Source organism: Haemaphysalis longicornis, unplaced genomic scaffold, assembly GCF_048455015.1.
Source record: "Haemaphysalis longicornis isolate Haplotype H1 unplaced genomic scaffold, Haemaphysalis longicornis Haplotype H1 scaffold_4, whole genome shotgun sequence".
NCBI lineage: Eukaryota > Metazoa > Arthropoda > Arachnida > Ixodida > Ixodidae > Haemaphysalis > Haemaphysalis longicornis.
This window is the reverse complement of record NW_027526361.1, coordinates 188,782,999-188,807,263: the sequence shown is the minus strand read 5'-3', so window position 1 is coordinate 188,807,263 and position 24,265 is coordinate 188,782,999. Positions and strand designations below refer to the sequence as shown.

Below are 24,265 nucleotides of genomic sequence, written 5' to 3'. Positions count from 1 at the left end.
CTAGATAGTGATATGACTTCGACATGGTAAACGGCTTGACAAAACGGGGATACAAGAAGAGGCAGTTACACTGGACGAAAGCTAGTGTCACCGTCTCTTCTTGTGTCCCGGTCTTGTCGCACCTTATAGCATGTCGAGGTGGGAGGTCATGATTGCAAAGGAGCCATGCTGAACTGCTTAACGCGCATCGTGACGAGAGGGCGCCAGTTTCGCTGCCCTCAACCAACGGCGCAGTAGTCCCTAGCGAAGCAGGGCTTTCTACGCGGAGCACCGCCGCGCTCACTGTTGGTGCGGTGGTCGCTTCCGCCCTTTATCGGCGCCTACAATACCTACCTAAGCGTCAGAAGCCATTATCCCCGGAGTGTTAAATTAGACCTCAAAGGAACTCCGCGATACTTTTAGATGCGAAGCAGCTTTTGGTCGAGCCTGTTCCCTCCGGCGTTGCGTGGGCGCCGTTGAGCGGCGTCCACAACCCCACTGCGCATGCCTGGACAGGCACCGCTGATGATGATTGTGGCAGGATGCCCCTAGGGATTGGCCAACCAAAGAATCCATCACGAGATAGCTTCGCGTTCAACCACCGTCGTCATCTTCCCGTAGCGGAACCCTGGGTAGTATGCGAGGCATTCCCCCACTCCTCTCCGACACTCCTCTCCTCTCCGAAGCTCCTCTCCTCTCCGGGATTGCACAACTAATGGCAACACCTGCGGCTCCGCGCGCTATAATGAGAAGCAGCTGAGGGTTAGAGACGCGACGGTAGCCGCGGCATACTCCACTGGGGGCGCCACTGTAGCTCTGCGATATAAATGACACGCGCGCGCGCTCCGCTCCCCTTGTTATCCTCCCGCACCACCGCGATCGAACTGAAAACTAATGGGAACTTGAGTCACCCCATGGCAGCTTCGCATACTACTCAGGGTTCGCCTACGGGAAGATGGTGAAATTGTCTGGGCAATGCAAATACACTTGGGTTGTCTGTAGGTTACACGGCGAGAGATACATGGGGAAATATTTAACATGGATGCGGAGCAAATCACGTGCAAGTTGCTGTGAAAGACGCGTCAAAAGTGACCGCACTCATTTCAACATTCCTTATTATTCAGAGCTAGATGCAGGTCCCTCCAGACGTTGCTGCCCTACTGGCTTGAATTTATTTGAACATGTTTATTGAATTTATTTTTCGCCAATAGTAGTTTCAGTTAGCGATAATAAATAATTTCCTCTGGCATTTATGTGCACAAATCTAAAGCTGTACCCACGATTTAGGAGATTTCAGTTCGCCACGAAGGTAGAGACCAAATAAAGCAGTTACTTCTTCAAAAAAACACCTACCACACAGAGCATACGCTTGACACCTGTAAGGACAGTCCTCGTATTGAATAACGGGAGTTTTCTAGGTGGCTTCTACATGAAAAAAAAGTAAGACTGAAACCACAAACACGCATGCAGGTGCATTGTCAGTGAGTCCACTGCAATCAGTGCAGCAAACATTTTTGGCGTCCAGTCATCGGGTGTGGAGGCACCGTAAGAAGTCCATTTCACCGTTTCCGGCCGGAAGACCCGTGAAACTTGGTGCGTTGCATCATGATTAGCCTGTTGAACACTCGATGGTTCGTCTGCATTTCCAGACGGCACCTCTCCCGCAATGCTCACAGCATGAACCACCGTCTGCTGACACATACTCATGCCATGCGATGCACGATGTTATAAGCGGCAGAGTTTATCCTTCACCTTTTTTAGAGTTAAACTTTCCGATTTTTTATAAAAAAAAAACTCGTTGAATGAGTCAGGATTGTGGATGGGGTAATACCTAAATGATGCAAAAACACAATGCTTGCCCTTTCACCTAAAGAGACAGCCCGTCTAGATGTACCTGAAAGTTTCGGCGTTGTCTTTTTCTGTCTGCTGTCACTAAGGCGCAGTAGAATAACGCCTCAGCTACTTTATCGCAGCTGCATAAAAGTACAGAATAAAATTAAGGAGAGCACTTGGAAGTCGTCATAGCTGTTAGCTTGCCTAACCGCAGCAATGCATCACAGACAAACAATTGACTGTTGAGCACAAAACGAGCCGGATTCCAGTCACTCAGGCGTATTTTTAGCCGAATGTGAGATATCTGTTGTTCATGCATCTGCGTTTATGTTCTACTGTTTTAGATTTGCTGCTACGTGTGTGCAAAACACCTATAAGTCTGATTATTTGTGTAGTGAACGCACAAGAGGCAGTGAGATAAACCTGATAATTATCCTGCCAAGTCGATATAACAGAACTAAATTTGATTTATTGATTATAGGGTTTAAAGCGCCGACGCAACCCAGGCGACGAGGCGCGCTATAGTGGAGGGCTCCGGATTAATTTGGACTACCTGGGGGTCTTTAACGTGCACCGAAATCTCGTACACACGGACGTTTTTACTTTTCGCCTTCATCAGAAAACGGCCGCCGCGGCCGGAAAACGAGCCCGCGACCTCGCCCGAACTAAATTTATGAACACAGCCAACCAAGTCATTTGACAACTGCCGAGACGTGCAATACAACGGCAATAATTTATTGCAATAATCCGCTAGAAAGGGGTACAAGAAGAAGTTATATGTGCTTGACAGAAAATCACTGCGAATAAGACTCACATCATAGGCGGGCAGCGCCAGAAGTTGAAGTTGAAGTTGAAGTTGAAGTTTATTTTCTGAGTGCTTTCTGTGCCAGGAAAATTCCGGCACCACCGCGATAAACAAGCGGTATGCAGTGAAGCGGTATTTTCTGCCTATATATGGCCTTACCACATTGCTACTTTTGCTTCAGTAAATCTATGTGCGAAATTAAAGCAGCGAATACACAATAGACACACTGCATCCTGGGAAGGGTTTCATAAACGACATGTCATTCAACTTGATGAGCGCGAATCTGTGATTGTCGAACAGTTCCACAAAGACTTCTCGTAACACTGAGGTTTTTATTCTTTTTTCTGTTTGGTCAAGTTGTTCGGAGTTAATGATTGTTTCGGGGCATGCTTCATCGCGAATATGAAGCTTCTATTTTAAAACACCGAATTTTTTTCTCGCTTCACGTAACGGTATCATTGTGGGGCCGGTGCCAATAGAGCCACATTGAAATTCTCCGCAAAATGGAGCGATTCATTTGGTTTACAAACAAAGCGAAGCTAATAATCGCGTGCCGTAAAGAAACAAAGTGAGTTGGAATGCGAATTAGTGGTGGTTGTGAGTAAGTGTGAGTGGGGGATGGGAGGGGAGAGTGCGTATGAGTGGACGAAGTGAGGGGTGAGTGCAAATGAGTGTGAGGGTGCCATTGCAAGTGGTGAGTGCGAGTGCGACGAAGTGTAAGTGGCGAATGCGAGTGGTGAGTGGGAGCGGGAGTGAGTGAGATTGGTGACGACGAGGGGTGAGCGTGAGTGCGAATGAGGGCGATTGGTGAAGGTGGAGTGGCGATCATGAGTGCGAGTGAGTGCGAGTAGTAAGGCTCGAGGGGCGAGCGCGAGCGCGGGTGAGTGCGTGTAGTGTTGTGACAGAGCGCCTGGCCCAAAGGCGTTGCACTGGTTGAACGAGGCGACGCGCCGACAGCGAGGCTGAGTCACGCCTCTCCCTTTCGTCGCTGCGGCGCGGCCGACTCCTGCATCTCGAAACGCTGCGGCGCGGCCGAATCCCTCAGCGGAGAACGACCCAAACAAGGGCATGTCGCTACGCCCGGAGGCGAGGTCACGGAGACGGCGGCGGCATCGCTCTCCCTTTCCCCATTGGCGGCGCAGCTGACTCACCGCTTCGCTACCATTCGTCGCAATTCGAACTTCAGGCAGCGAGAGCCCTGATTGGAGCTTTTCGAACTTCTTGGGGCCACAACAAACTTCCCCGGCTATAAAAGAAGCCCGGAGGCTCTCATCGTCGGCTTTCCTCGGCGGCTTCTCTCCGGCACCAGTCTCTTCGGAAGCACCGAGTGAAAAGGGTGCTGTCGCCTTTGTGCGAGTTATGTAACGTTTGCTTACCCTGTAAATACTGTATATAAATGTTACTTCAAGTTTTCGTCGGCTCGAGAACTTCTTCGCTCTGCTCTGCGCCGCGTCGATAGCGGACGGAGCAAGGCAACATCGCTACACCGGTGACTGCGCTCGGGTGGCCAGTCGCAACAGTTGGAGGCTGCGGTGGGATAGTCATTCCCAACAGTGGTACCAGCGGTGGGATAGTCATTCCCAACAGTGGATGGCAGCTGCGGGATCGACCGGCAACGGCTACTACCTGATGTGGTAAGCGCTCGACGTTTTCTCTCAGTTCTCCAGACTTCTCTAGCACAGGTTATGGTAGTTTAGAGAAGGGCTGTGTGAAGCACTGTGTGTAGCTTTGCGTGTTTCAAGCCTAGAGAAAGTGTTTTGAAACCAAAGCTAGTGCCGAGAGGTAAACAAAAGAGCGTAGAGAATTACTTGCGCGTGCCTTACTAGTAGTTCGATAGTATAGGTACGGCAAGGGAATTCTAGCGTGGGTAAGCAGCAAGAGGCCAGTGCAAACTATGGAGGACCTTAAAGTGAAGGAACTCATCGAAATTTGCGAGGAGCTGGGCCTTGACTTAGGCCGTGCGAAACGGAAGCATGCGATCCTTGAGATCATGCGGAAGGAGAAAGTAACGGCTGAGGAAGTCAATGAGGCCAGGGCTGATATCAAAGAGCGCCGGGAGCGCGAGGAAGCCGAAAAGAAAGAGCTCTGCGAACGCGAGGAAGCCGAAAAGAAAGAGCTCCGCGAACGCGAGGAAGCCGAAAAGAAGGAGCGCCGTGAGCGCGAGGAGGCGGAAAGTCGGAAACGCAGGGAGGAAGCCGAAAGACGGGAACGCAGGGAAGAAGCCGAAAGGCAGGAATGGGAAGCCGTAAGGCAGCTCGAGTTGAAGCGGTTAGAGTTCCGGCAGGGCTCGCCGGCGCCTAGCGTAGCTTCTCCAACGGTTCAGGCGAGCGGTCCGAGAAGTCAGGACCAACGGCCGCCGTTCGTTGTGGAAAGGTTAGGGCCGGAAGACGGAGCGTCCAAGGCCAAACGGAAAGCGACCGCACTCGTATTCTTGGCCAGAGAAGCGAGCCAAGAGAGCGGGAACGGCGCGGAGGCAGAGAGGCCGCTTCGAAATAAAGATTTCGAAACGCGCGCAGAGTCCGCGAGCAGTGGCCAGTTCAAGGCACTTACCAGTTCGCAAGCGTGGAATCTCTCGGAGAATGTTGACTCTTCCCCAGCGAGCGAGACGCGAAAGGACGCCGAGCCATGTAGCTCGAACTGCGAGCCGACCGAAAACTCTCGCGGTAGGTTAGTCGAACCGCCAGCGGCTGAGGCGGGTTGCGTGAAACCCTTCGGTAGAGAAACGCAGCCGGGCGAGACGAACGAAACGTTGTCACCGGTTTCTGATGAGCGGTTACGCGAAGACGAGCTCAAGGTCGAAGCGCTGCCGACAGGGCCGACAGAGAAATCCGGTGAGCTCGTAGCGAATGAATTTGACAGAGACTGTACCGCCGTCTCGGAGAGCAATGGCGTACCCAAAGTAGATAACGCACTTTCTGAGACGTCCGATAGAGGGCCGTGCGGGTCCGCTGATCGTGTTCATGTGTCGGTCTCGGGTTCAACGATCTCGGCAGAACGCTCAGAATCACAAGAGGCCTCAGAGACGGCTTCCAACAGGATCGCGCACAGTGCGCGAGCTAGCGAGGTTTCTCGTGAAAGTTTGGACGGCGAGGCTAGCCAAACGAAGCCGCTAGAGCCCCCGGAAACAGAAGGTGTTCCTTCGGGTGTGAGCTCTAACGCGGGCGATGTTGTGGCTAAGCCTGCGAGCAGGACACGAGAGACGAGCGAGCAACGAAGGCCGAGCGGCGAGCGGACCGAAAGCTCTGGCAGTAGCTTTAATCGAGCCGCCGTCGGCCGAAGCGGGTTGCGCCATCCCCATCGGCGGGGAAACCCAGGTGGCCGCGCGTTGCGAGGCGAACTCTCCGTTGTCCCCAGTTCTCAATGGCTTGCTTGAAAGCAAGGTGGGGCACTTTCACCCGCATTCCTGTTCCAGTGGAACGAAGGCGCTCAGGGCGAAAGCGGGAGTTGAGAGCTTTCTGCTATGAGCGGAAACGCGATTGCGAGGCATGCGTGCTTGCCGCTATGTTGGCCTTGAAGTCAGCTCCGCACGCGATTACGGGCGTCTGCTTTGCGAGGCTTGTATATGACCGCGGAAAGAGAACGCGTTTCGAATAACGGAACTAGCCTGTGGGGAAGAGCTAGTTGTAACGCTGCGTTCTTCGTTTCCCCGTTCGGACAGTCCGTCCCGTCATGTTCAGTTTTGGACTAAACACGAGCCGTATTGCTTTTTGAATCGAAATTAATGGATCGGTGTTTCGTGGCCTATCAGAGTACGCGCTGGGTAGGAGCAAGTAGAACTTTCGAGTTGTACTGAGCAGACGCAAAGAAGCAGGCCTATCAGTCAAACAGTCAGTGTCATATAGGATACGCCGAAGTGACGTATCTAGCGCATGTGGCGGTGGTAGCGCGGCCGACGCAGACCGTCCGAAATCGAAGTAGCCGCAGTCGTAAGCTATCGCCGACCAATGACTAAGTCTGAGATAACGACTTTTTCGGGTTTGACTGGATATGGCTAAGCGTATGTGAGAGATTACTCCACACTGGCTAGTCCGTTAGTGATTCTCTTACAACGACTGAGCCAGTTAAGGTGGAATGGGACACAAAGTAGGAGGACGCGTTTTGAGCGCTGAAACGAGCCTTGAGCGAGGAGCCAGTTCTAACGGTCCCCGACTTTTCGAAAGGTTCGTTATTCAGTGCGATCGAGCGATCGTGGCATGGGAGCTGTACTATGCCAAGAGGATGCGAATGGCCGGGAACGACCAGTTTTGTACTTAAGCCGCAAGCTAACTTGCAGGGAAGAGGCGTACAGTACATCCGAAAAGGAATGTGGCTGCGTCGTGAGGGCAGTGCAGAAGTTTGCGTGCTATGTAGCCGCAAACGCTAACTCAGACACACTAAGCCGTGCGTTCTAGGTATGGCTGCGTTCGTCCTCCCCGTGTCTTTCGTTTCGTTTTTTCGTCAGCAGATTTTAGCGTAGCAGGTAGATGGGAGCAAAATTATTGCCCTCATTTGCTGCCTCAGTTGATTATTTCCGCACCGCGTGATTTCAAGTCATCAACCTTAGTTATCATTTAAGTTCGTGTGTTACGTTTTACACTTAGTGCGAGTTCTTCTTTTAAGAGTTTTACGTCCCGCATGGGCCTCTTGGTGTAGAGGGTCCAAATTTGGGATAGACACTTAGCTAGGAGAGTTTGTCACGTTTTGAGTCTGGTGTTCTGACAGAGGACAGAGGGTGCTTGCTTGCGCTGGGTGTTGCCTGTTGTCGGTCGGTTCTTTGCAAGCTCCAGAACGATGAGCACCGGGGCCGAGGACAGAACAGAAGAGCCAGACGAAGCTGGTCGAGACACCTGGGCAGCACGGCGAGGTACCTGCGATCCGGACCTGGCAGGCGGTACCCGTTCATGGAGAGGGACCTGGTGGAGTCGCCCTTTTCCTGGGGCACTGGAGGTGTACCTGGATGAGCCTGGCGAACGAGCGCGCCCAGCATCCGAGCCACGTGGAGGCAGCTCGTCTTCACGGCGCATTATCTGGCGGCGGGGGTGCTGTTGTGCCAGAGCGCCTGGCCCAAAGGCGTTGCACTGGTTGCACGAGGCGACGCGCCGACAGCGAGGCTGAGTCACGCCTCTCCCTTTCGTCGCTGCGGCGCGGCCGACTCCTGCATCTCGAAACGCTGCGGCGCGGCCGAATCCCTCAGCGGAGAACGACCCAAACAAGGGCATGTCGCTACGCCCGGAGGCGAGGTCACGGAGACGGCGGCGGCATCGCTCTCCCTTTCCCCATTGGCGGCGCAGCTGACTCACCGCTTCGCTACCATTCGTCGGAATTCGCACTTCAGGCAGCGAGAGCCCTGATTGGAGCTTTTCGAACTTCTTGGGGCCACAACGAACTTCCCGGGCTATAAAAGAAGCCCGGAGGCTCTCATCGTCGGCTTTCCTCGGCGGCTTCTCTCCGGCGCCAGTCTCTTCGGAAGCACCGAGCGAAAAGGGTGCTGTCGCCTTTGTGCGAGTTATGTAACGTTTGCTTACCCTGTAAATACTGTATATAAATGTTACTTCAAGTTTTCGTCGGCTCGAGAACTTCTTCGCTCTGCTCTGCGCCGCGTCGATAGCGGACGGAGCAAGGCAACATCGCTACACCGGTGACTGCGCTCGGGTGGCCAGTCGCAACAGTTGGAGGCTGCGGTGGGATAGTCAATCCCAACAGTGGTACCAGCGGTGGGATAGTCATTCCCAACAGTAGTGAGGGCGGAGTGGTGAGCGTGAGTGCGAGTTAGTGCGAGTGCTGAGCGTAAGCGGAAGGGAGTGCGAGTAGCGATGCCCCAGGGGCGAGCGTGAGCACGAGTGAGTGTGAGTAGTGAGTGCAGAGTGGCGAGCGTGAGTGTCAGTGAGTCCGTTATGGATAAGTCTATTGCTGCGAACCATGCATTTGGTTTGTTTGTTTATACTTTCGCCAGCCGGCGGCACCGGGCTGCGTTATCTGTGTTAACCGTGGCGCAAGTGATGCGCGCGTTCCATTTTTTATGCCGCACGTGTTGTCTCCTTTGATAGTGAGAGTGTATCGAACTAACGCCACCAGCCTATAATAATGTCCTTTGATCTACAAAGTTCTGGATGTAAATCGACGGTTCGAGAACCACGCGCGCCGAAAGATAAAAAGGCTGTAAAGCAGATGCCACGGTATTGGACTCGCCAACGCTCGCTTCCGCACGTCACTTTGTTGACTGCTGCTTCGCCGCCTGTGTATTTTTTTGTTGTTAGGGGAGCACAAGCTCGCTCCACTAAAACTTGTTTTTCTTGAAGACAACTGCGTCGTCTTTGTCTTCGTGACAATATTTTTTGAGTGAGTCTGGGTGAGGGGCATCCAATTTTGTCGAGGTATGTTCGGCGGGCTCTCGATGTCGGGGATTTATACCCTCGGGCTTGTGGGGCGAGTCGAGATGACTGCGACGAAGGTTTGGAGGATGGTTTGGCTGATGCGGTGCAGTTGTGTCGGGTGGGATTTATGAGCGAGGATGGCCGTGTGGAGTTGCGGATCTTGCGTGAAGGAGTTCTATTGTGGCCGGCTGGGGTAAAGGTGTTGGTTCCCTGAGAACTGCACAGTTGTGTTTCATAAAGAAATACAGCATCTTCCACTGCCGTTCCACAAAATCTTCCACTGCCGTTGCTCCTCCACAACCTTTGACCTTTTACCACTTCACTCCAAATGTCTCGAAATTCAGAGGCGAATGGAAGGGGGGACCAGTTTGAATGCTAATCGTATGAATGCTTTCACTTGTTAAAAGAAAAATGTGACGTTACGCGTCGTCTTTCCTTTTTTCTTGTGTCACCGCTTCATACAGGGCTCTATGATGGCTGGTGGGGTCGGCGCAGTTTTCGCCGTCACGGGCAAGCAAGGACTGCTGGAGTTTTTCGAGTAGGTACTTATTTGTGTATGTCAAATGATCTATCTCACTTTCAGCTCAAATTACTCATTAAACTAACTCAAGTTTTTGAGTCTTAGTCTCATGAGGTGAACCGCACTATTTTTATTGAGTCTGCTTGTATCCTTAAGTTGGGCACACTGCACGTTATGTATATCCTCTGCTCGAATTCGGCATCGCCTCAAACTTGGCGACCCTTACCCACATATGAGCGCTCCTCTTTCCCATTCCGCATGAGCACACTGCGTCGACTACTTAGATACACCCCACGCCATCTGTCATTGCCCCGGCAGGCACCCTCTCCCCTAAGCCAACACCTAAGCTCCTGGCGGTCTGCTACCACGCGCTCGGATGCACTCTCAGCGCGTCCTAGTCGACAGGGCTCAAGCCAACACAATAAATAGCCCTTCGGTGGCTCAACAGGTCGTATCCTCCTCGCAAGGAATGAAACGTTTATCTCCCTCTTTCTCTCAAACTTAAGTTCACCACCCGGTGGTCCCCTTAAACCCAACTTAAATAGAAACTTTCCGAGCGAAAAGCAGGCGTCATTCTAGCCGGCTGCGCTGCGGCAAGCGTTGCGGCTAAGGGAGGAGTGTTATCAGCAAAACAGACCGGCCTCTGTGAAGGTGGTTGACCATCGAAACTATATTGGCGCGCGACGGTAACACAGAGCGACTACACGTAAAACACATTTTAGATTTGTTTCTTTCGGGCACAGAAGCCCCCCAGGGGCAATTTAAGGGAAACAAAGACGTGAAACAACCACAACAACGGCTGCGTCGCCCCGTATCTACGCCACCTTTCGTGCAGTGCGTCGCGTTCTTCTTCTTCCTCGCTCGGTCGGATCAAAGCAACGTTGACGCTGGCGTAAAGGCCACAATACATGGAGAGTGTTGACAAACGACGCGCGGTGGCGGAAAGAATCGTCTTCCGCCGCCGATCACATTGTAGGTAAGCGACATTCGTCCGCGGTGAACCGGCAAACCTAAAGGGGTCCTGAAATACCTTCCACCGATGCATGGATGTACATGTAACCAGATAAAGCAATGTATTTGCAATATCCTCCCGCAAGAAGTTTGTTAAAGCGATGAGTATTAGCTGAGAAATCGTAAATCAAAAACCGCGCATTATCGTCGCTCCGCGTTTCCTCCTCTTTTCAACTACTATCCGCTGTTGACGGGGCGCGAGCCTTCCCTCCCATGATGCTGCGCTCCCCAGCGGTGACGTACTTCCGCTACTGCGCTGCTCAGACTGTCGTCTGCTACGGGCAAGCTTTGTTGACACCATGAATCCTGCACTTTGCTCAAGGCTGGAAAAGCGAACGAAAAATCTGGCCGCATGTGTGCGGCGGCCTGGTCTTGCCCTTTCGCGGTGTACGTTGTGGCAAATGCTATCGGTGGCACATGACTTTTTATCGGCGGCGAACTCGCAGCCGCACGAGGAGGATCTTGCGCTCGTTCTCTTTGATGCACCGCGCACTGTTTATCCAAAAAGCGCCGTATCAGATGTGGCCCCGCTGGTGCCGGGTCTTATATTGCGGCGGTGGTAATTCCTGCTCGCGGCATGTGAAAAAGACATTTTAAACCGATACAGAACCCGTGCACAAAACGCTTCAATCATGTGACCAATTCAGCATGGGGCGACGCGTGGTGGAGAGCGGCAACAAGGCAACAGGTCGTATCCTCCTCGCAAGAAATGAAACGTTTATCTCCCTCTTTCTCTCAAACTTAAGTTCACCACCCGGTGGTCCCCTTAAACCCAACTTAAATAGAAACTTTCCGAGCGAAAAGCAGGCGTCATTCTAGCCGGCTGCGCTGCGGCAAGCGTTGCGGCTAAGGGAGGAGTGTTATCAGCAAAACAGACCGGCCTCTGTGAAGGTGGTTGACCATCGAATCTATATTGGCGCGCGACGGTAACACAGAGCGACTACACGTAAAACACATTTTGGATTTGTTTCTTTCGGGCACAGAAGCCCGCCAGGGGCAATTTAAGGGAAACAAAGACGTGAAACAACCACAACAACGGCTGCGTCGCCCCGTATCTACGCCACCTTTCGTGCAGTGCGTCGCGTTCTTCTTCTTCCTCGCTCGGTCGGATCAAAGCAACGTTGACGCTGGCGTAAAGACCACAATACATGGAGAGTGTTGACAAACGACGCGCGGTGGCGGAAAGAATCGTCTTCCGCCGCCGATCAAATTGTAGGTGAGCGACATTCGTCCGCGGTGAACCGGCAAACCTAAAGGGGTCCTGAAATACCTTCCACCGATGCATGGATGTACATGTAACCAGATAAAGCAATGTATTTGCAATATCCTCCCGCAAGAAGTTTGTTAAAGCGATGAGTATTAGCTGAGAAATCGTAAATCAAAAACCGCGCATTATCGGCGCGCCGCGTTTCCTCCTCTTTTCAACTACTATCCGCTGTTGACGGGGCGCAAGCCTTCCCTCCCATGATGCTGCGCTCCCCAGCGGTGACGTACTTCCGCTACTGCGCTGCTGAGACTGTCGTCTGCTACGGGCAAGCTTTGTTGACACCGTGAATCCTGCACTTTGCTCAAGGCTGGAAAAGCGAACGAAAAATCTGGCCGCATGTGTGCGGCGGCCTGGTCTTGCCCTTTCGCGGTGTACGTTGTGGCAAATGCTATCGGTGGCACATGACTTTTTATCGGCGGCGAACTCGCAGCCGCACGAGGAGGATCTTGCGCTCGTTCTCTTTGATGCACCGCGCACTGTTTATCCAAAAAGCGCCGTATCAGATGTGGCCCCGCTGGTGCCCTGTCTTATATTGCGGCGGTGGTAATTCCTGCTCGCGGCATGTGAAAAAGACATTTTAAACCGATACAGAACCCGTGCACAAAACGCTTCAATCATGTGACCAAGTCAGCATGGGGCGACGCGTGGTGGAGAGCGGCAACGTTGGCAAATTATGCTCCGCCGCGGCTCTGAGCTTTCTAGCGCTGGAGCGACCGCCATTTCTTTGACAATCACAAACATCGGTTGCCTTGGCAACAAGGCACAAACCGCTTTAGAAGTCAGTTACGGTTCCGTGATCCCGGTTCAGCTCGGGGCCCCACCTCGCGACATGTGGGGACTGCAGGCGTACCACTCACTCCCATTGGGAAGTGCGAGATGCGTTTGGCATTACAGGAGGCGGTGGTGTGTGTGTTGTGGACGCCTTTGTTTCGCGATGAAATGCGACGCTGTGCTTCTGCGGGTGGATAATGCTTCCCATGGTCTGGATTATCTTTCTCGAGTGACGTACGACTCAACCTCGCGTGGGGTATGTGCAGTGTGCGTGGCTAACAGCCATCTCGGCTTGTGCGCCAGAGTTAAGTGACTTGCTGGTCGTCCCCGCAAACCGCGCGCGAGGTGAGTGCCGAATTTACGACGGGCAGGAGGAGGCAACCCATCGTCTGTCAATCGCTGTTCACACTTGCAACGCATGTCGTAACGTTGTGTTCGTTCGAAACGCATGTCTGGATTATTTTGAAGTTGAATAAAATGTGTGCGTCAAACCCGGGCATTCGGCTCAGGGCGTTCTCTGCGATTGCACGAAAGAAGTGCCACGGGGCTTCAACGCTTTCTTTATGGAACGTACTCAGGTAAGAGAATATCCGTGTCGTGTTGTGGCCGTGTTGCATTCAATACAAATGGTTAAGCGTTTGTTTACACTTGTTTCGTTTGTCGTAAAATGTCCAAGCACTCCGGCACACACAGAACACAAATAAGCCGGAATGGGAGTAAATGGCTTGTGTCATAACTCAGTACCAATTCGGAGTTTTCAAAACTCCTTCGAATGGGAGTTTCGCCTTACTCCCATTATTTCGGCAGTTTTTTCAGTAGCATATGGGAGTTTCATTTTACTGAAGCAAAATGGAGAGGCGAGCTAGTTGGTTCGCAAATTCCATGAGTGAAACTTAAGCGCAAAATTTTTCACAGGGACGAGAAAGGGAACGACACAGGCGCTTACTATCAACTGAAAGTTTTAATGAAAACGGAACACTGCATTCCCATGTCATGTACTGCATTCCCATGTCATGTGGCCGGGTGTACGTCGGCCAGACCGGCCGCTGTCTTAATGTACGCCTGAGGGAGCATCATTCCTCTTCGAAAGGAAAGCCCTACACACACCTGGCTCAGCACTGTTCAAAATGCGGTTTTCAGCCACGTTGTCAGCCACTCTTCACGGACACGATAGTAGTTTTTAAGCCCAGAGACCGTGCCACCAGGGAACTTGCAGAAGCCTTTCACATCCGGATTAAGGGTCCCGATTGCATAAGTCACCCGTCACTGAGTATTTTAGATAAAGAAGTGCAACTTCTCAAGGAGAGGGGGTAGAGGATGAGGGAAAGGAGAAGAGAAAAGGGAAGGGGTTGGGGCGGTTCTCTTGTACGGCCGTACGCATGTGCGAAGGGCACACGTGCTGGGTTGTTCAGTCTGGGGGTGGTATATATGTGTTTCGTTTTCATTAAAACTTTCAGTTGATAGTAAGCGCCTGTGTCGTTCCCTTTCTCGTCCCTGTGAAAAATTTTGCGCTTAAGTTTCACTCATGGAATTTCATTTTACTGCCACTACAATGGGGGTTTCCAGGGGTACCATTGGGAGTGTATTGTTTCCTCCAACTGGGAGTTTTCAGGGGGCGCATTAGGAGCAGTGTTGATCTGCATTCGAGGTTTTTTTTGTGTGTTTTTGTGCGCTTCATATATCTGCGCTGCAGTGGAATTTATTACTGCATTTGGGAGTTCTTAATAAGGGCACAGGCCGCATTTTTATTTTTCGTTGGGGATCACGTAATTTCTAGTCTTTTTCCGCTTCAAACGTTGAATGGCGAAACGTAAAAAGTTTGTTTTCTGCACAGTCAATTTATTTCATAAAAATTACATGAATGCGATATACGTGTGAACACGTTAATAAGACAATAAAAACACTGAATCAACAAAACACCTACATCGAGAACACAAGGTATCTTGGTAAGAACTTTATTTACTACAACACTCCTCAACGAAAAAAATTTAAGCCATTTGCAAACAATGAGGTCAGCATGTCGTCGGTGCGCTGTTTGCTTGCACCTGCCTCCCAAACAATGACGTTGCCGCACCCCCTGGCACGTTCTTCTGGAAGCCACAGCAGCACATTCATTAGAGGGATAGCAAAACGCTTTAAATCTGCGGTAACAAATACATAAGCATATTGGGCATCTGACCTGAAAAAAAAAAAAAAAAGAAACGGCACTCTAAAGACGCTGAACTTGTCACTCTTGTGTCCAACTTTCCGTAATTTCTGAATGTTTGTTTAAAGCTACGCAAAATTGCACTTCTGTCCGAGACATCTGCGCTCACTAGTTCGTCAACACAAAGTGTTCTGCTGTTCAAAAAGGTGCGCGACCCTTGTGGCGACCAACTTCTCAAAATGCTTCCTTTCCCTCTTTTCCTTGCGTGTAGTGTTCTGGGAACGAGCTTCAGGTTTTACCCCCCGCAATGCCCCTTTCTCCCCTCACCGAAAGTTTAGGAAAAATTTCGGTCGGTGTGACGCCTGCGCGTGCCCCCCTTCAAAAAAAAATATAAATAAAATAAGCAGTCATCTGTCGACTCTACAGAATGCTCCCTCGAATGGCGTTTGCTGGTTATAGTTACACGCGCCTAGCGTACGGAGAGCTCCCAGGGGGCCCCGACCTTCTCCCTTTCCAGTGAACGCAATTAATCGCCGGCGGCACGCGGCAATCACCCTCCTCGTAGCAGGCGCGGCTGGCACCACACCTACTTCTCAAGAAAAGCGTCCGCCCTGCGACGTTTGACAGGCCAACTTCACCCTCGCTTGCCAGTAAGCCACAGACACAGCCTAACAAAAACACCTAACAGCCGTCCAGAGTTCGGACAGTTTTCATTCTGCTTGCGAGTTTGAATCACAGCCAGATACTGCGTTTTGTGAAGAGGTACAACCGTGGTAAATGCGCTTATTTATGACGGCTTGTGGCCCCCGGTGTAAACCGGCAGTTTTTCCACCATCATACTGCCACACGTGGGAGCAGGCCGCCTGTCCTGAGGAGTTTAAAAGACGTATTCCAGCCAAGAAACTCCCATTCAGGCTAACTTGTATTTTGTGTGCACTACGCTGGCTGATCAGCCGGCGAGCCGACGCTGAGCAGATGACTCATCTCTTTGCCGGAAGTGCGTGAAAAAGTCGCCCAATAGCAGGATGTCTAGCTCATGACGAACATCTGGGAATCGATGACGTAGACATGTGAAGATGGCGGCGTCCAAAAACACGAAGGGAAGGGTGAGAAAAAAGCGACAAACTTTGCAAGAAAATGGTGAGCTTTCCGCTGCGCGTAAAAGAGTAATACTTGGCACAGATGACGTTGACGACCCAATCTAACGATTGCGCTAGTTCATTTAGTGTGCTCAAAACGCCTTTCAGGGCCCCTTAAGGAACAAATCAACCCCCCCACCCCCCATGGCATGTACAGAGCGCTGTCTGACAGCCACTGTGGAAGCCTTTGAAAGCAAAAGAGTTTGATAGGCGTATACGCTCGCCTCGCGGTACTCGAGCTAAAAAACGGATCGTAAATTAGAGATCGTTCTAGGAAAATGAGGTTGCATTGAGTGAAGTCCCCGCAATTCTGATAGCTCAAGCCCCAAGCGCAACACAGTCCCGACTCGTGGTCCCGACCAAACTGCCGTGTCTTGTGTCGCCTAGAAAGGCTTGTAAGATAGCTTTTATTAGGTAAAATAAATGCAGCTTCGCTACATTACTTGTATTAACAGCAAAATGGGGCCCGTCTTCAAGAACGGCCCGTGAGGAACAAACGGTATCAGGGTGAGGGCTTCTCAAATAAGACAAAAGCTAGAAACAGCAATCCGGGTGTATTGATTGTCTAGTATGAAATGCTGCTGCTGATAATGATGATGATGATTAGTGACTCTCCCGTTGAATCGGGACGTTGGTTGCCAGAAACCTACTTGCCTGTTTTATTCCACTTACTTGCCCTACTCTTAGCTAACCTAATCACTTTGCCTCCCCCACGGCTTCCCCAACCCCAGCTCTAAACTCCGATCGCGCCCCCTTTTTTTCTTCCCCCGCTGTTCCCCCAGCGTACCGATCTCTTGCCCACTTTTCCTCCACCACCATTCCAGCCATCTCTTCGTCACCTGTATGGCCCTGAAGTTGAGGCTCCCTATCACCCAAAATTCCAAAGCCCCCGCCAAAGTAATTACCCTATCGCCCCGAGACGGTCGTATCTCTGTGCAGTCCCTGACATAATGACCTCTGGTTTCCCGATCTCTGCCGCAGCATACAGATGTTTCATCCTGCTTTAAGTAGATAGCCCTCTAGATAGGCATGTCGATAGCCGTGCGGGTTCTCAGGCCCCCGTAAATGCTTCAAATACCAATGCACTGTCTCTCGTATTGCCATAGAAACCTTCCTCCCTTCTTTCTAGTTTCCCTGTCTAGTTTCCCTGTGCTGCCTTAACCTGCTATTTAGCTGCTGTGTATGCCCCACTTTCCCTTACCTACTTTCCGTAACGCTTGGCCAGCTGTCTTCCCTTCCGTCTCCATCGCATGCCCATGCTCCTCATATACAGGTACTTAACCACTCTCGCGGCCCATTTTCGTCCTCCATGTCACGAAGTCACTCTTCAAACTTTATCTTTCTTTGCGCCTTCCTTGAATCGAAGGACGACCAGCCAATATCCCCCTGTACCGCTTCGTTCGCAGTTTTTCTGTACCGCCCTCTGATTTACGTTCAGGACTGCTTGGGTCTGTGGTTTCATGCAGAGAACTGCATTTCCGGAAGTCAATTCTGGTAACATAACTTCTTTCCAGGCTCCCCTTACCACCTCGTATTTGTTGTAGCCCCACAGTGCTGTATGCTGCGTTGTAGCCGCGTTCCGTCCTCCTTTCGCTTTAAGGTGGGCCTCATGCGCATGCGTGTAGTCTCCGCCATTGTTGAGCCATCCTCCTAAATATTTTTAATATTTTCCCTCTGGTATTTCTACTTTCTGCAGTAGTGTTTTTTTGTGTGTTCGTGTCATCGCTGAAGACCATGACGCCCGATTTTTCTCCGCAAGTGCATCGCTTCTGCACCGCTTACCCCTCAAGGCCTGCATACCTATCCAGATGTCCACCAGAAACAGCATGTCGTGTGCACACATAATTCATGGAACCCGTTTTTCAGCCACTTGCCCATTTTTATGTATGATAATTTGAATGCCGGCGTACTGGCCTCTAGCCTCCTTTCTAACCCCGCCGTGTAGATCATGAACAGCAGTGGAGAGAGACCACATCCTTGTTTCAAACCCTTGTAGGTGTATACGGGCATTTGGTATGTTACCCCCTCCCATACTATTTGTACTTGGTTCACCGATAAAGTTCCCTGAGTAGGTTAGTAAATTCTGCCCCCATTACCTCGTACTCCAGGATATTCATATTCCATAGCCGCTACCTGTCTACTTTATCATATGCCGATTTAATGTCCATAAATGCTAACCACTAAGGTTGGGTTTTGCATCTTCGCCACCTCTATGCATTGGCTTACTACAAATAGGTTGTCATCTAGTATTCTGTCCTTTCGAAACCCATTTTAAAGTTCCCCTAGTATCATAGTTTCTTCTACCCGCTGCTCTAGCTCAAATTGCACTGCCTGCATTTTTAATTTGTGCAGCACTGACGGGACGGTGACTTGTGTACGAGCTCGGTTTGGTCCTGTCTCCTTTGAACTTTGCATTTTCCATGAAGGCACAATCTGATGATGTGGAGCAGAGCTAAAATGCTTGCTTCATGATGTGGAGGTCGGTTCGGTTCTCCGCGGGATTGTTTTTTTTTTTCAATGCCGTTGGCACTACTGAGAACTGAAAGCAACTATTTCATCAAAAGAAACGCCCCTGACTCATTCAGAATCGTCGAACAACATACACCACAAGCAGGAAGCTCCTTCACTGTGTCCATTTACTGAACGCCGTCGTTGATTCTTGGCATCCATGTTCAGTTCGGCACACTGAAAGCAACCCAGAAGCGACGCGGTGGGGGGCGGCGTGTCTTCGCTCCATGGGTCTTCACTCCACGCTGCGTGATGTCGTATAGAGCGTGTCTTCCTTCGCTCCATATGACATCCCGCCGCGAAATATTTTCCGCCGCGTGAACTTCGCCGTGAAACTTCGCTGCATGTATTCTGGCCTTCAGGCGCCGCAGCCAAGTCTCCCTTCCGGGCCTCTTCATCGCTCCGACGGCGACGGTTACATTCGAAGGAACAGGCGCTCCCTCGTTCACTTCCTGACGCTGCTACCGCTCTGACGGCGACGGTTACATTCGACGGCATAGGCGTTCCCTCGTTCGTTCTCTTCCCGGCGCGGCTATCGCTTTGATGCCGACTGTTACATTCGACGGCACGGGCGCTCCCTCGTTCTCTTCCCGACGCTGCTATCGCTCTGACGGCGATGGTTACATTCGACGGCACAAACGCTCCCTCGTTCTCCCGACGCTGCTCGCGGCGTCCTTCCTCGTACCAACATGCACTTCGCTACGAGTACGTGTGTTCTCTTTCCCCTTGTAGATGACCAACTTCGCCACAAGCACGTCGCCATTGCTCGTTTCCGCACGAGTGCCCCCGACGTTCCGCTTCCCTTTGTGGCACTGAGTCGCTCGCGCCCAGTTTCTTTCACCCATGCGCACTTCATGCTTCTGAGGACTTTCTGCTCTCGGACAGGCAGGTGATTTGCACTAGCATACACAGCTACGATGTAAATGTTGTAAAAGAACTAGCTCTGACTCTCTCGTGCCCATGATCATCATCATGAGTTCATAGGATTAAAGGAAGCATCGGAGGGGTCTCGGCGGCTCGTCCCTTTGTCTACATATTTTTGGTGCCGTGAAACCCGGGAGGAACGACCTGGTGGACACGAGATGACGGCGCACAGCGACTTCGAGGCACGCGAGGCCCGGGAAACTGTTTGATGTCCTCATCCCGTGGGCCTTGCCCTCGAACTGCGCCCCCCATGGCTGGCTGCTCGACGCACCGCACCGACCACTGGGAACCCGGTAGTGCCCAGCAGCAGCACCGTATACAGAAGACCCTCCCTGTGGACATTCAGCCTACTGAGCACAGGGAGGCCGTGAGTGAACTGAAAGAGCTGAGGGACACTCTCCGTGCTAAGATAACCGAACTCGTCAGAACAACAGACAACCTTGTAGAATCACCAACTCCGAGAATAAGTACGCTTAAAATCCTCCTCGAATCGCTTACAGAAGTGCTTGAAAACATAAATAATCTTGACAGACAGATACGAGATCTCCTAGATATTGAGGATTACGAAAAGGATTCTAAGAATCTGACAAGTACTTATATATGATTTTCAGTGCGAAGTGGCTGCTTACTGATGAGATATCGAAGATGAGCTTGATGCGGAAAAAGATAATCACGCAGTGCGTCACGAATTTGGAACCCACTCAAGTCGCACCCGTCCAAACATCATGTAGGTCGTTGATTACCTCTACAGCTTCCCGTAATGAAGTATCTGAGTACGAAGACCCATTACAAACAACGAATACGGCAACGGCGGAAATCATCCCACTGCCAGTAAAAACCTTGAGCGCGTCCACAAATGCTACGCTGGGATCACGGATGGATTCTGTACAGAGTGAAGAACGCTTAACACAACCTCCAGAGTCCCATCCCGATCATCAGAAACCCCTTGTTTCAATGCATCTGATCACGAACACTGATGCCATGAACACCGACATGAACCGGCGCAAGAAGCGAAGACTTCGGGACAAGCCCAGCAAAAGGACAAGGACTGCCACACTAAAGACAAGACGCAGAGTTCGTGGACATTCCCCCAAGCTACGACCCACTTCCGTCAGGCGGAGTGCAACTAGTTCCTCCAGCTTTACAAGTCGTGTTCAGACACGGGAGGTTCGGTCGAGGAAAGTGCGATCCCGACCAAGACGATGTGAACGACCAGCTGGGCGCGAGACAGCCCGAATTTTCTTCCCTGCAACACAACAGAGTGCTGATGTACGTTCATCGCCGATCCTAACGAAGGCCGTCATTAGAAAGCACCATCGGATGACAAAGCACCGATGGAAAACTAAGCTGCTGACGAACGGTCACCGAACGGCTAGGCGGATTCAAACCAGGCTGCTGGACTGACCATCGTTTTATTTTTTTTTGCATGTTTTTTCTACTCAAGTCTTTTTATCCGTAGATGCATCACTGTCGCGGGCGGGAGGATGTTGCGGAAAAGGAAGAAGCCCCCTTGCCAATGTACAGATCATCATCATTAGATAGAAAAGAGAAGGAGGATTAACAGATGTGTTCTCAGCAGAGCCATGGCGCGGGTCTAGTTCCTCAATATTTTTGTTTCGGCACCAAAGATGTCGCGGAAGCTACCGCGAGTCACGGCCCAGAGCCCTAGACGGAGCGATACGTGTTTCTTTATTGGCTGTCCTCGAACAACTCCCGATGATGATCGTGGCGCGTGCTCACGCCCGCTTCGCCCTTCTTTTCTACATCCTCCCGCGGGCCCAATATGATTAGGCGGTTGATTCTAACAGGTATAGTTTTTGCACTGGACGGTTTGTCACGTGACCCGTTGCTGTCCGCACCGAGCACGCTCTAGCGACGCCGTCGACGCCGTGGTGCAGCATTGTCACTCGTCCCAGCTTCCACTGCATTGGCGGAGCGTTGTCGTCATGCACTATTACGACGTCGCCCACCTTCAGCTGCGGTGAAGTAGCCTGGGGACAGCTGTGAGCCGAACGCAGTAACATCAAGTATGCGTTCCTCCATCTGCGCCACAACTCAGCCGTCAGCCTTTGATGGTAGCGTGCTCGTCGCCGTAGGTCAGCTGGGGTTGACGACGCCTCGGTCACCGCTAACTCTTGGGGCATGCAGAGAGCACGCCTACCTGTCAGGAAGTAGGAAGGCGTAAGTGGCACTCCTTCATCGGGGTGGTCTTCGACGTAGGTTAGAGGTCGGCTATTAATAACAGCTTCCACTTCGCAAAGGGTGGTGGAAAGAGCTTCGGCAGTAAGGCTACTGCGCCCAAGGTAACGCTTGAGAACGTCCTCGGTGGAGCGAATGAGACGCTCCCACCAGCCACCCCACCAAGGGGCTCGCTCAACGATGACTTTCCAGTGCACATTGAGCCCAGTCGCATATTCTTGAAGGGCTGACGCAGCGGCCTTAAATGCTCGAGCGCAACTATGAAACGACTGAGCGTTGTCAGAGTAAACAGTGTTCGGTATGCCGCGTCTTGACACGAACCGACGGAAAGCCAGTAGCGTGGTAGCCGCTGTCATATCCGACGTCAGCTCCAAATGTATGGCACGAGAGACAGCACATGAAAATAATAAAATGTAGGCTTTTGCCGGGGGAGCTTTTCCACGTACGTAGAGTGGTCCACAGAAATCTAGGCCTGCCACAGAGAACGGGTGTGCTGCCGTGATTCTGTCGCTTGGCAATGGAGCAAACGGTGCAGTTTGGGCAGTCAGCCTCTGGCGTCTGCACGTCAGACATTGGGCCAGCACCCTTTTGACGGTTTGGCGTCCCTTCACAATCCAGAACCGTTCTCGCGTCTCCGTGAGCGTGGCTTCGACTCCACCGTGCAGAGTGTGCTGATGGGCCGCCAGAACGATGAGGTACGTAAACTTGTGCAGCGCAGGTAGCAGAATCGGGTGCTTGACGTCGATGCTGGCATTCAATTTGTGTAATCGGCCTCCTACGCGGAGCAGACCTTCGTCATCCATGAAGGGTGAAAGTCGAAGCACCGCTGATGTAGAAGGAACGGTCTGACCGACTGACAGTGCGCGTACTTCAGTTCTGAATAACTCCAGCTGTACTTGCCGCATCCAGTAGCGTTCAGCCTTCATTATCTCAGTTGCTGTGAGGGGACCGCTTACTGATGGCCCTCGCCGCTGGGCATTTTGCAGGAAACGTTGAATCCAGGCCGTGACCCGCAAAAGGCGCCTGAGGGTGCTGTAATTCTCTACGGTCAGCAGCTGTTCGTGCTTTGTGACATCGCAAGGGCAAACCAAAGTTTCCTGTGACACTGCGAGCTCCTTCGGGTCAACATGATCAATCTGCGTTTCAGGGAACTCCTGTTTTGGACCTAGGAGCCACGAAGGTCCGTGCCACCATTGGGTTGAGTGCAGAAGAGCCGCCGCCGATATACCTCGTGTGACTAAATCTGCCGTGTTGTCTTTCCCGCTGCAATGGTTCCAGTCTGTAGGAGCAGTTAGTCGTCGTATTTCGGCCACGCGGTGTTCTACGAACTGATCACGCTTTGTGGCGGCGCTAGTAATCCAGTGCAGCGCGACAAGAGAGTCCGTCCACAAACTGACGGGGGAGTCTTCCAGAATTGCAGTTGTTTTGGCATAACGTACGAGTCGTGCTCCAATAACGCAGGCAAGAAGCTCTAGCCGAGGCAGGGAGATGGGCCTGATAGGGGCGACTCGGCTCTTGCTAATTAACAATCTGGTGTCATATAGGCCATTGTCACCCAGCTTTCGGACGTATAGAGAAACGCCGTAAGCTCGCGGGCTTGCATCGCAAAAAGCGTGGATCTCGATTGAACCCTCCACATCGAACGAGTGCGAGAACATGAACCGTGGAACATGGACCTCATTCAACTCTGTTAATTGGGCGCACCAGCTGTTGCATCGCACTTGTTCGTCATCTGGAAGGCGTTCATCCCATGAGCGGCTCTTTTTCCAGAGGTCCTGGAACACAAGCTTGGCCGTTACGGTGAATGGTGCAAAGTATCCCAAGGGATCATACATCCTCGCAAACGTCTGCAGCACGGTGCGCTTGGTTGACGGATTGGCTGCGGCAAATTCTGATGCGTCTTTCGTCGACAGGTAAATGCAGTCTCCAGCACGCTCCCATGGGACTCCCAGCACCTTCATCCTGATTGCGTCTCCCGCTTCATTTTTGATTGCGACGTTGTCCCGCACAAACTGATGTCCGAGCTCCTGTGAGTTTGATGCCCATTTTCGTATCTCCATTCCGGCCTCGGAGAATATTTTGCGAGCTTCCTCGTACACTTGAATTGCCTTTTCGACGCTAGGTACACCAATTATGAGGTCATCCACGTAGAATGCCCTTTCCAGCAGCGCTACTGTTTCCGGGTACTGCTCCCGACAGGCCTGGAGATGGTGGCGAATCGTGGCAGCCAGGAGGAATGGGCTGGATGACGCGCCAAACGGTACACGGGTCATCCTCCAGGTGACAATGGGGGACGCCGGAATATCTCACGTAGGCAGTCGTTCCACCCAGAGGAATCTCAACGCGTCGCGATCTTCTGGTCGAATCAGCAACTGCAGGTACGCCTTTTTTATGTCTGCGACGATGACAACAGGGTGACAACGAAAAGTCATGAGCAGCTGAACGACTTCGACCCCAAGCTTCATGCCCTTGCAAAGGACGTCGTTTAGGCATGGCTGGCCGGCTGTATAAGAAGAAGCGTCGAACACTACACGGAGTTTTGTTGTCACTGCGTCCTTTCGGATGACGGCATGGTGTGGCATGTAATACAAGTTATCGCCTGGACGCTGCTGTTCCGCAACTCGTTCCGCGTGGTTTTCGTCAAAATATGCTCGAATTGCCCTGTCATACTGCTCGAGCAACTCAGGTTGTTCCCGGAATCGGTTCAGTTGCGTTCGCAGACGGTGCTCCGCGAGCTGACGATTGTCGCTGCCAGGAGGTAAACCAGGAGCCTGGATCATGAACGGTACTTGGTACCGGCCTTCGATACG

The 24,265-nt window shown here is 51.8% G+C and overlaps 1 protein-coding gene across 1 annotated transcript in view; it reads left to right on the top strand.

The window, feature by feature from the left end:
* The window catches only part of LOC144179592 (sodium-coupled monocarboxylate transporter 2-like), a 146,872-nt gene that overhangs the window by 51,480 nt on the left and 71,127 nt on the right, over positions 1 to 24,265 (top strand). Inside the window, exon 7 of the mRNA XM_077708005.1 lies at positions 9,435 to 9,508. Within this exon, the coding sequence (XP_077564131.1) occupies positions 9,435 to 9,508 (74 nt within the window). The remainder of the gene's footprint in view (positions 1 to 9,434; positions 9,509 to 24,265) is intronic.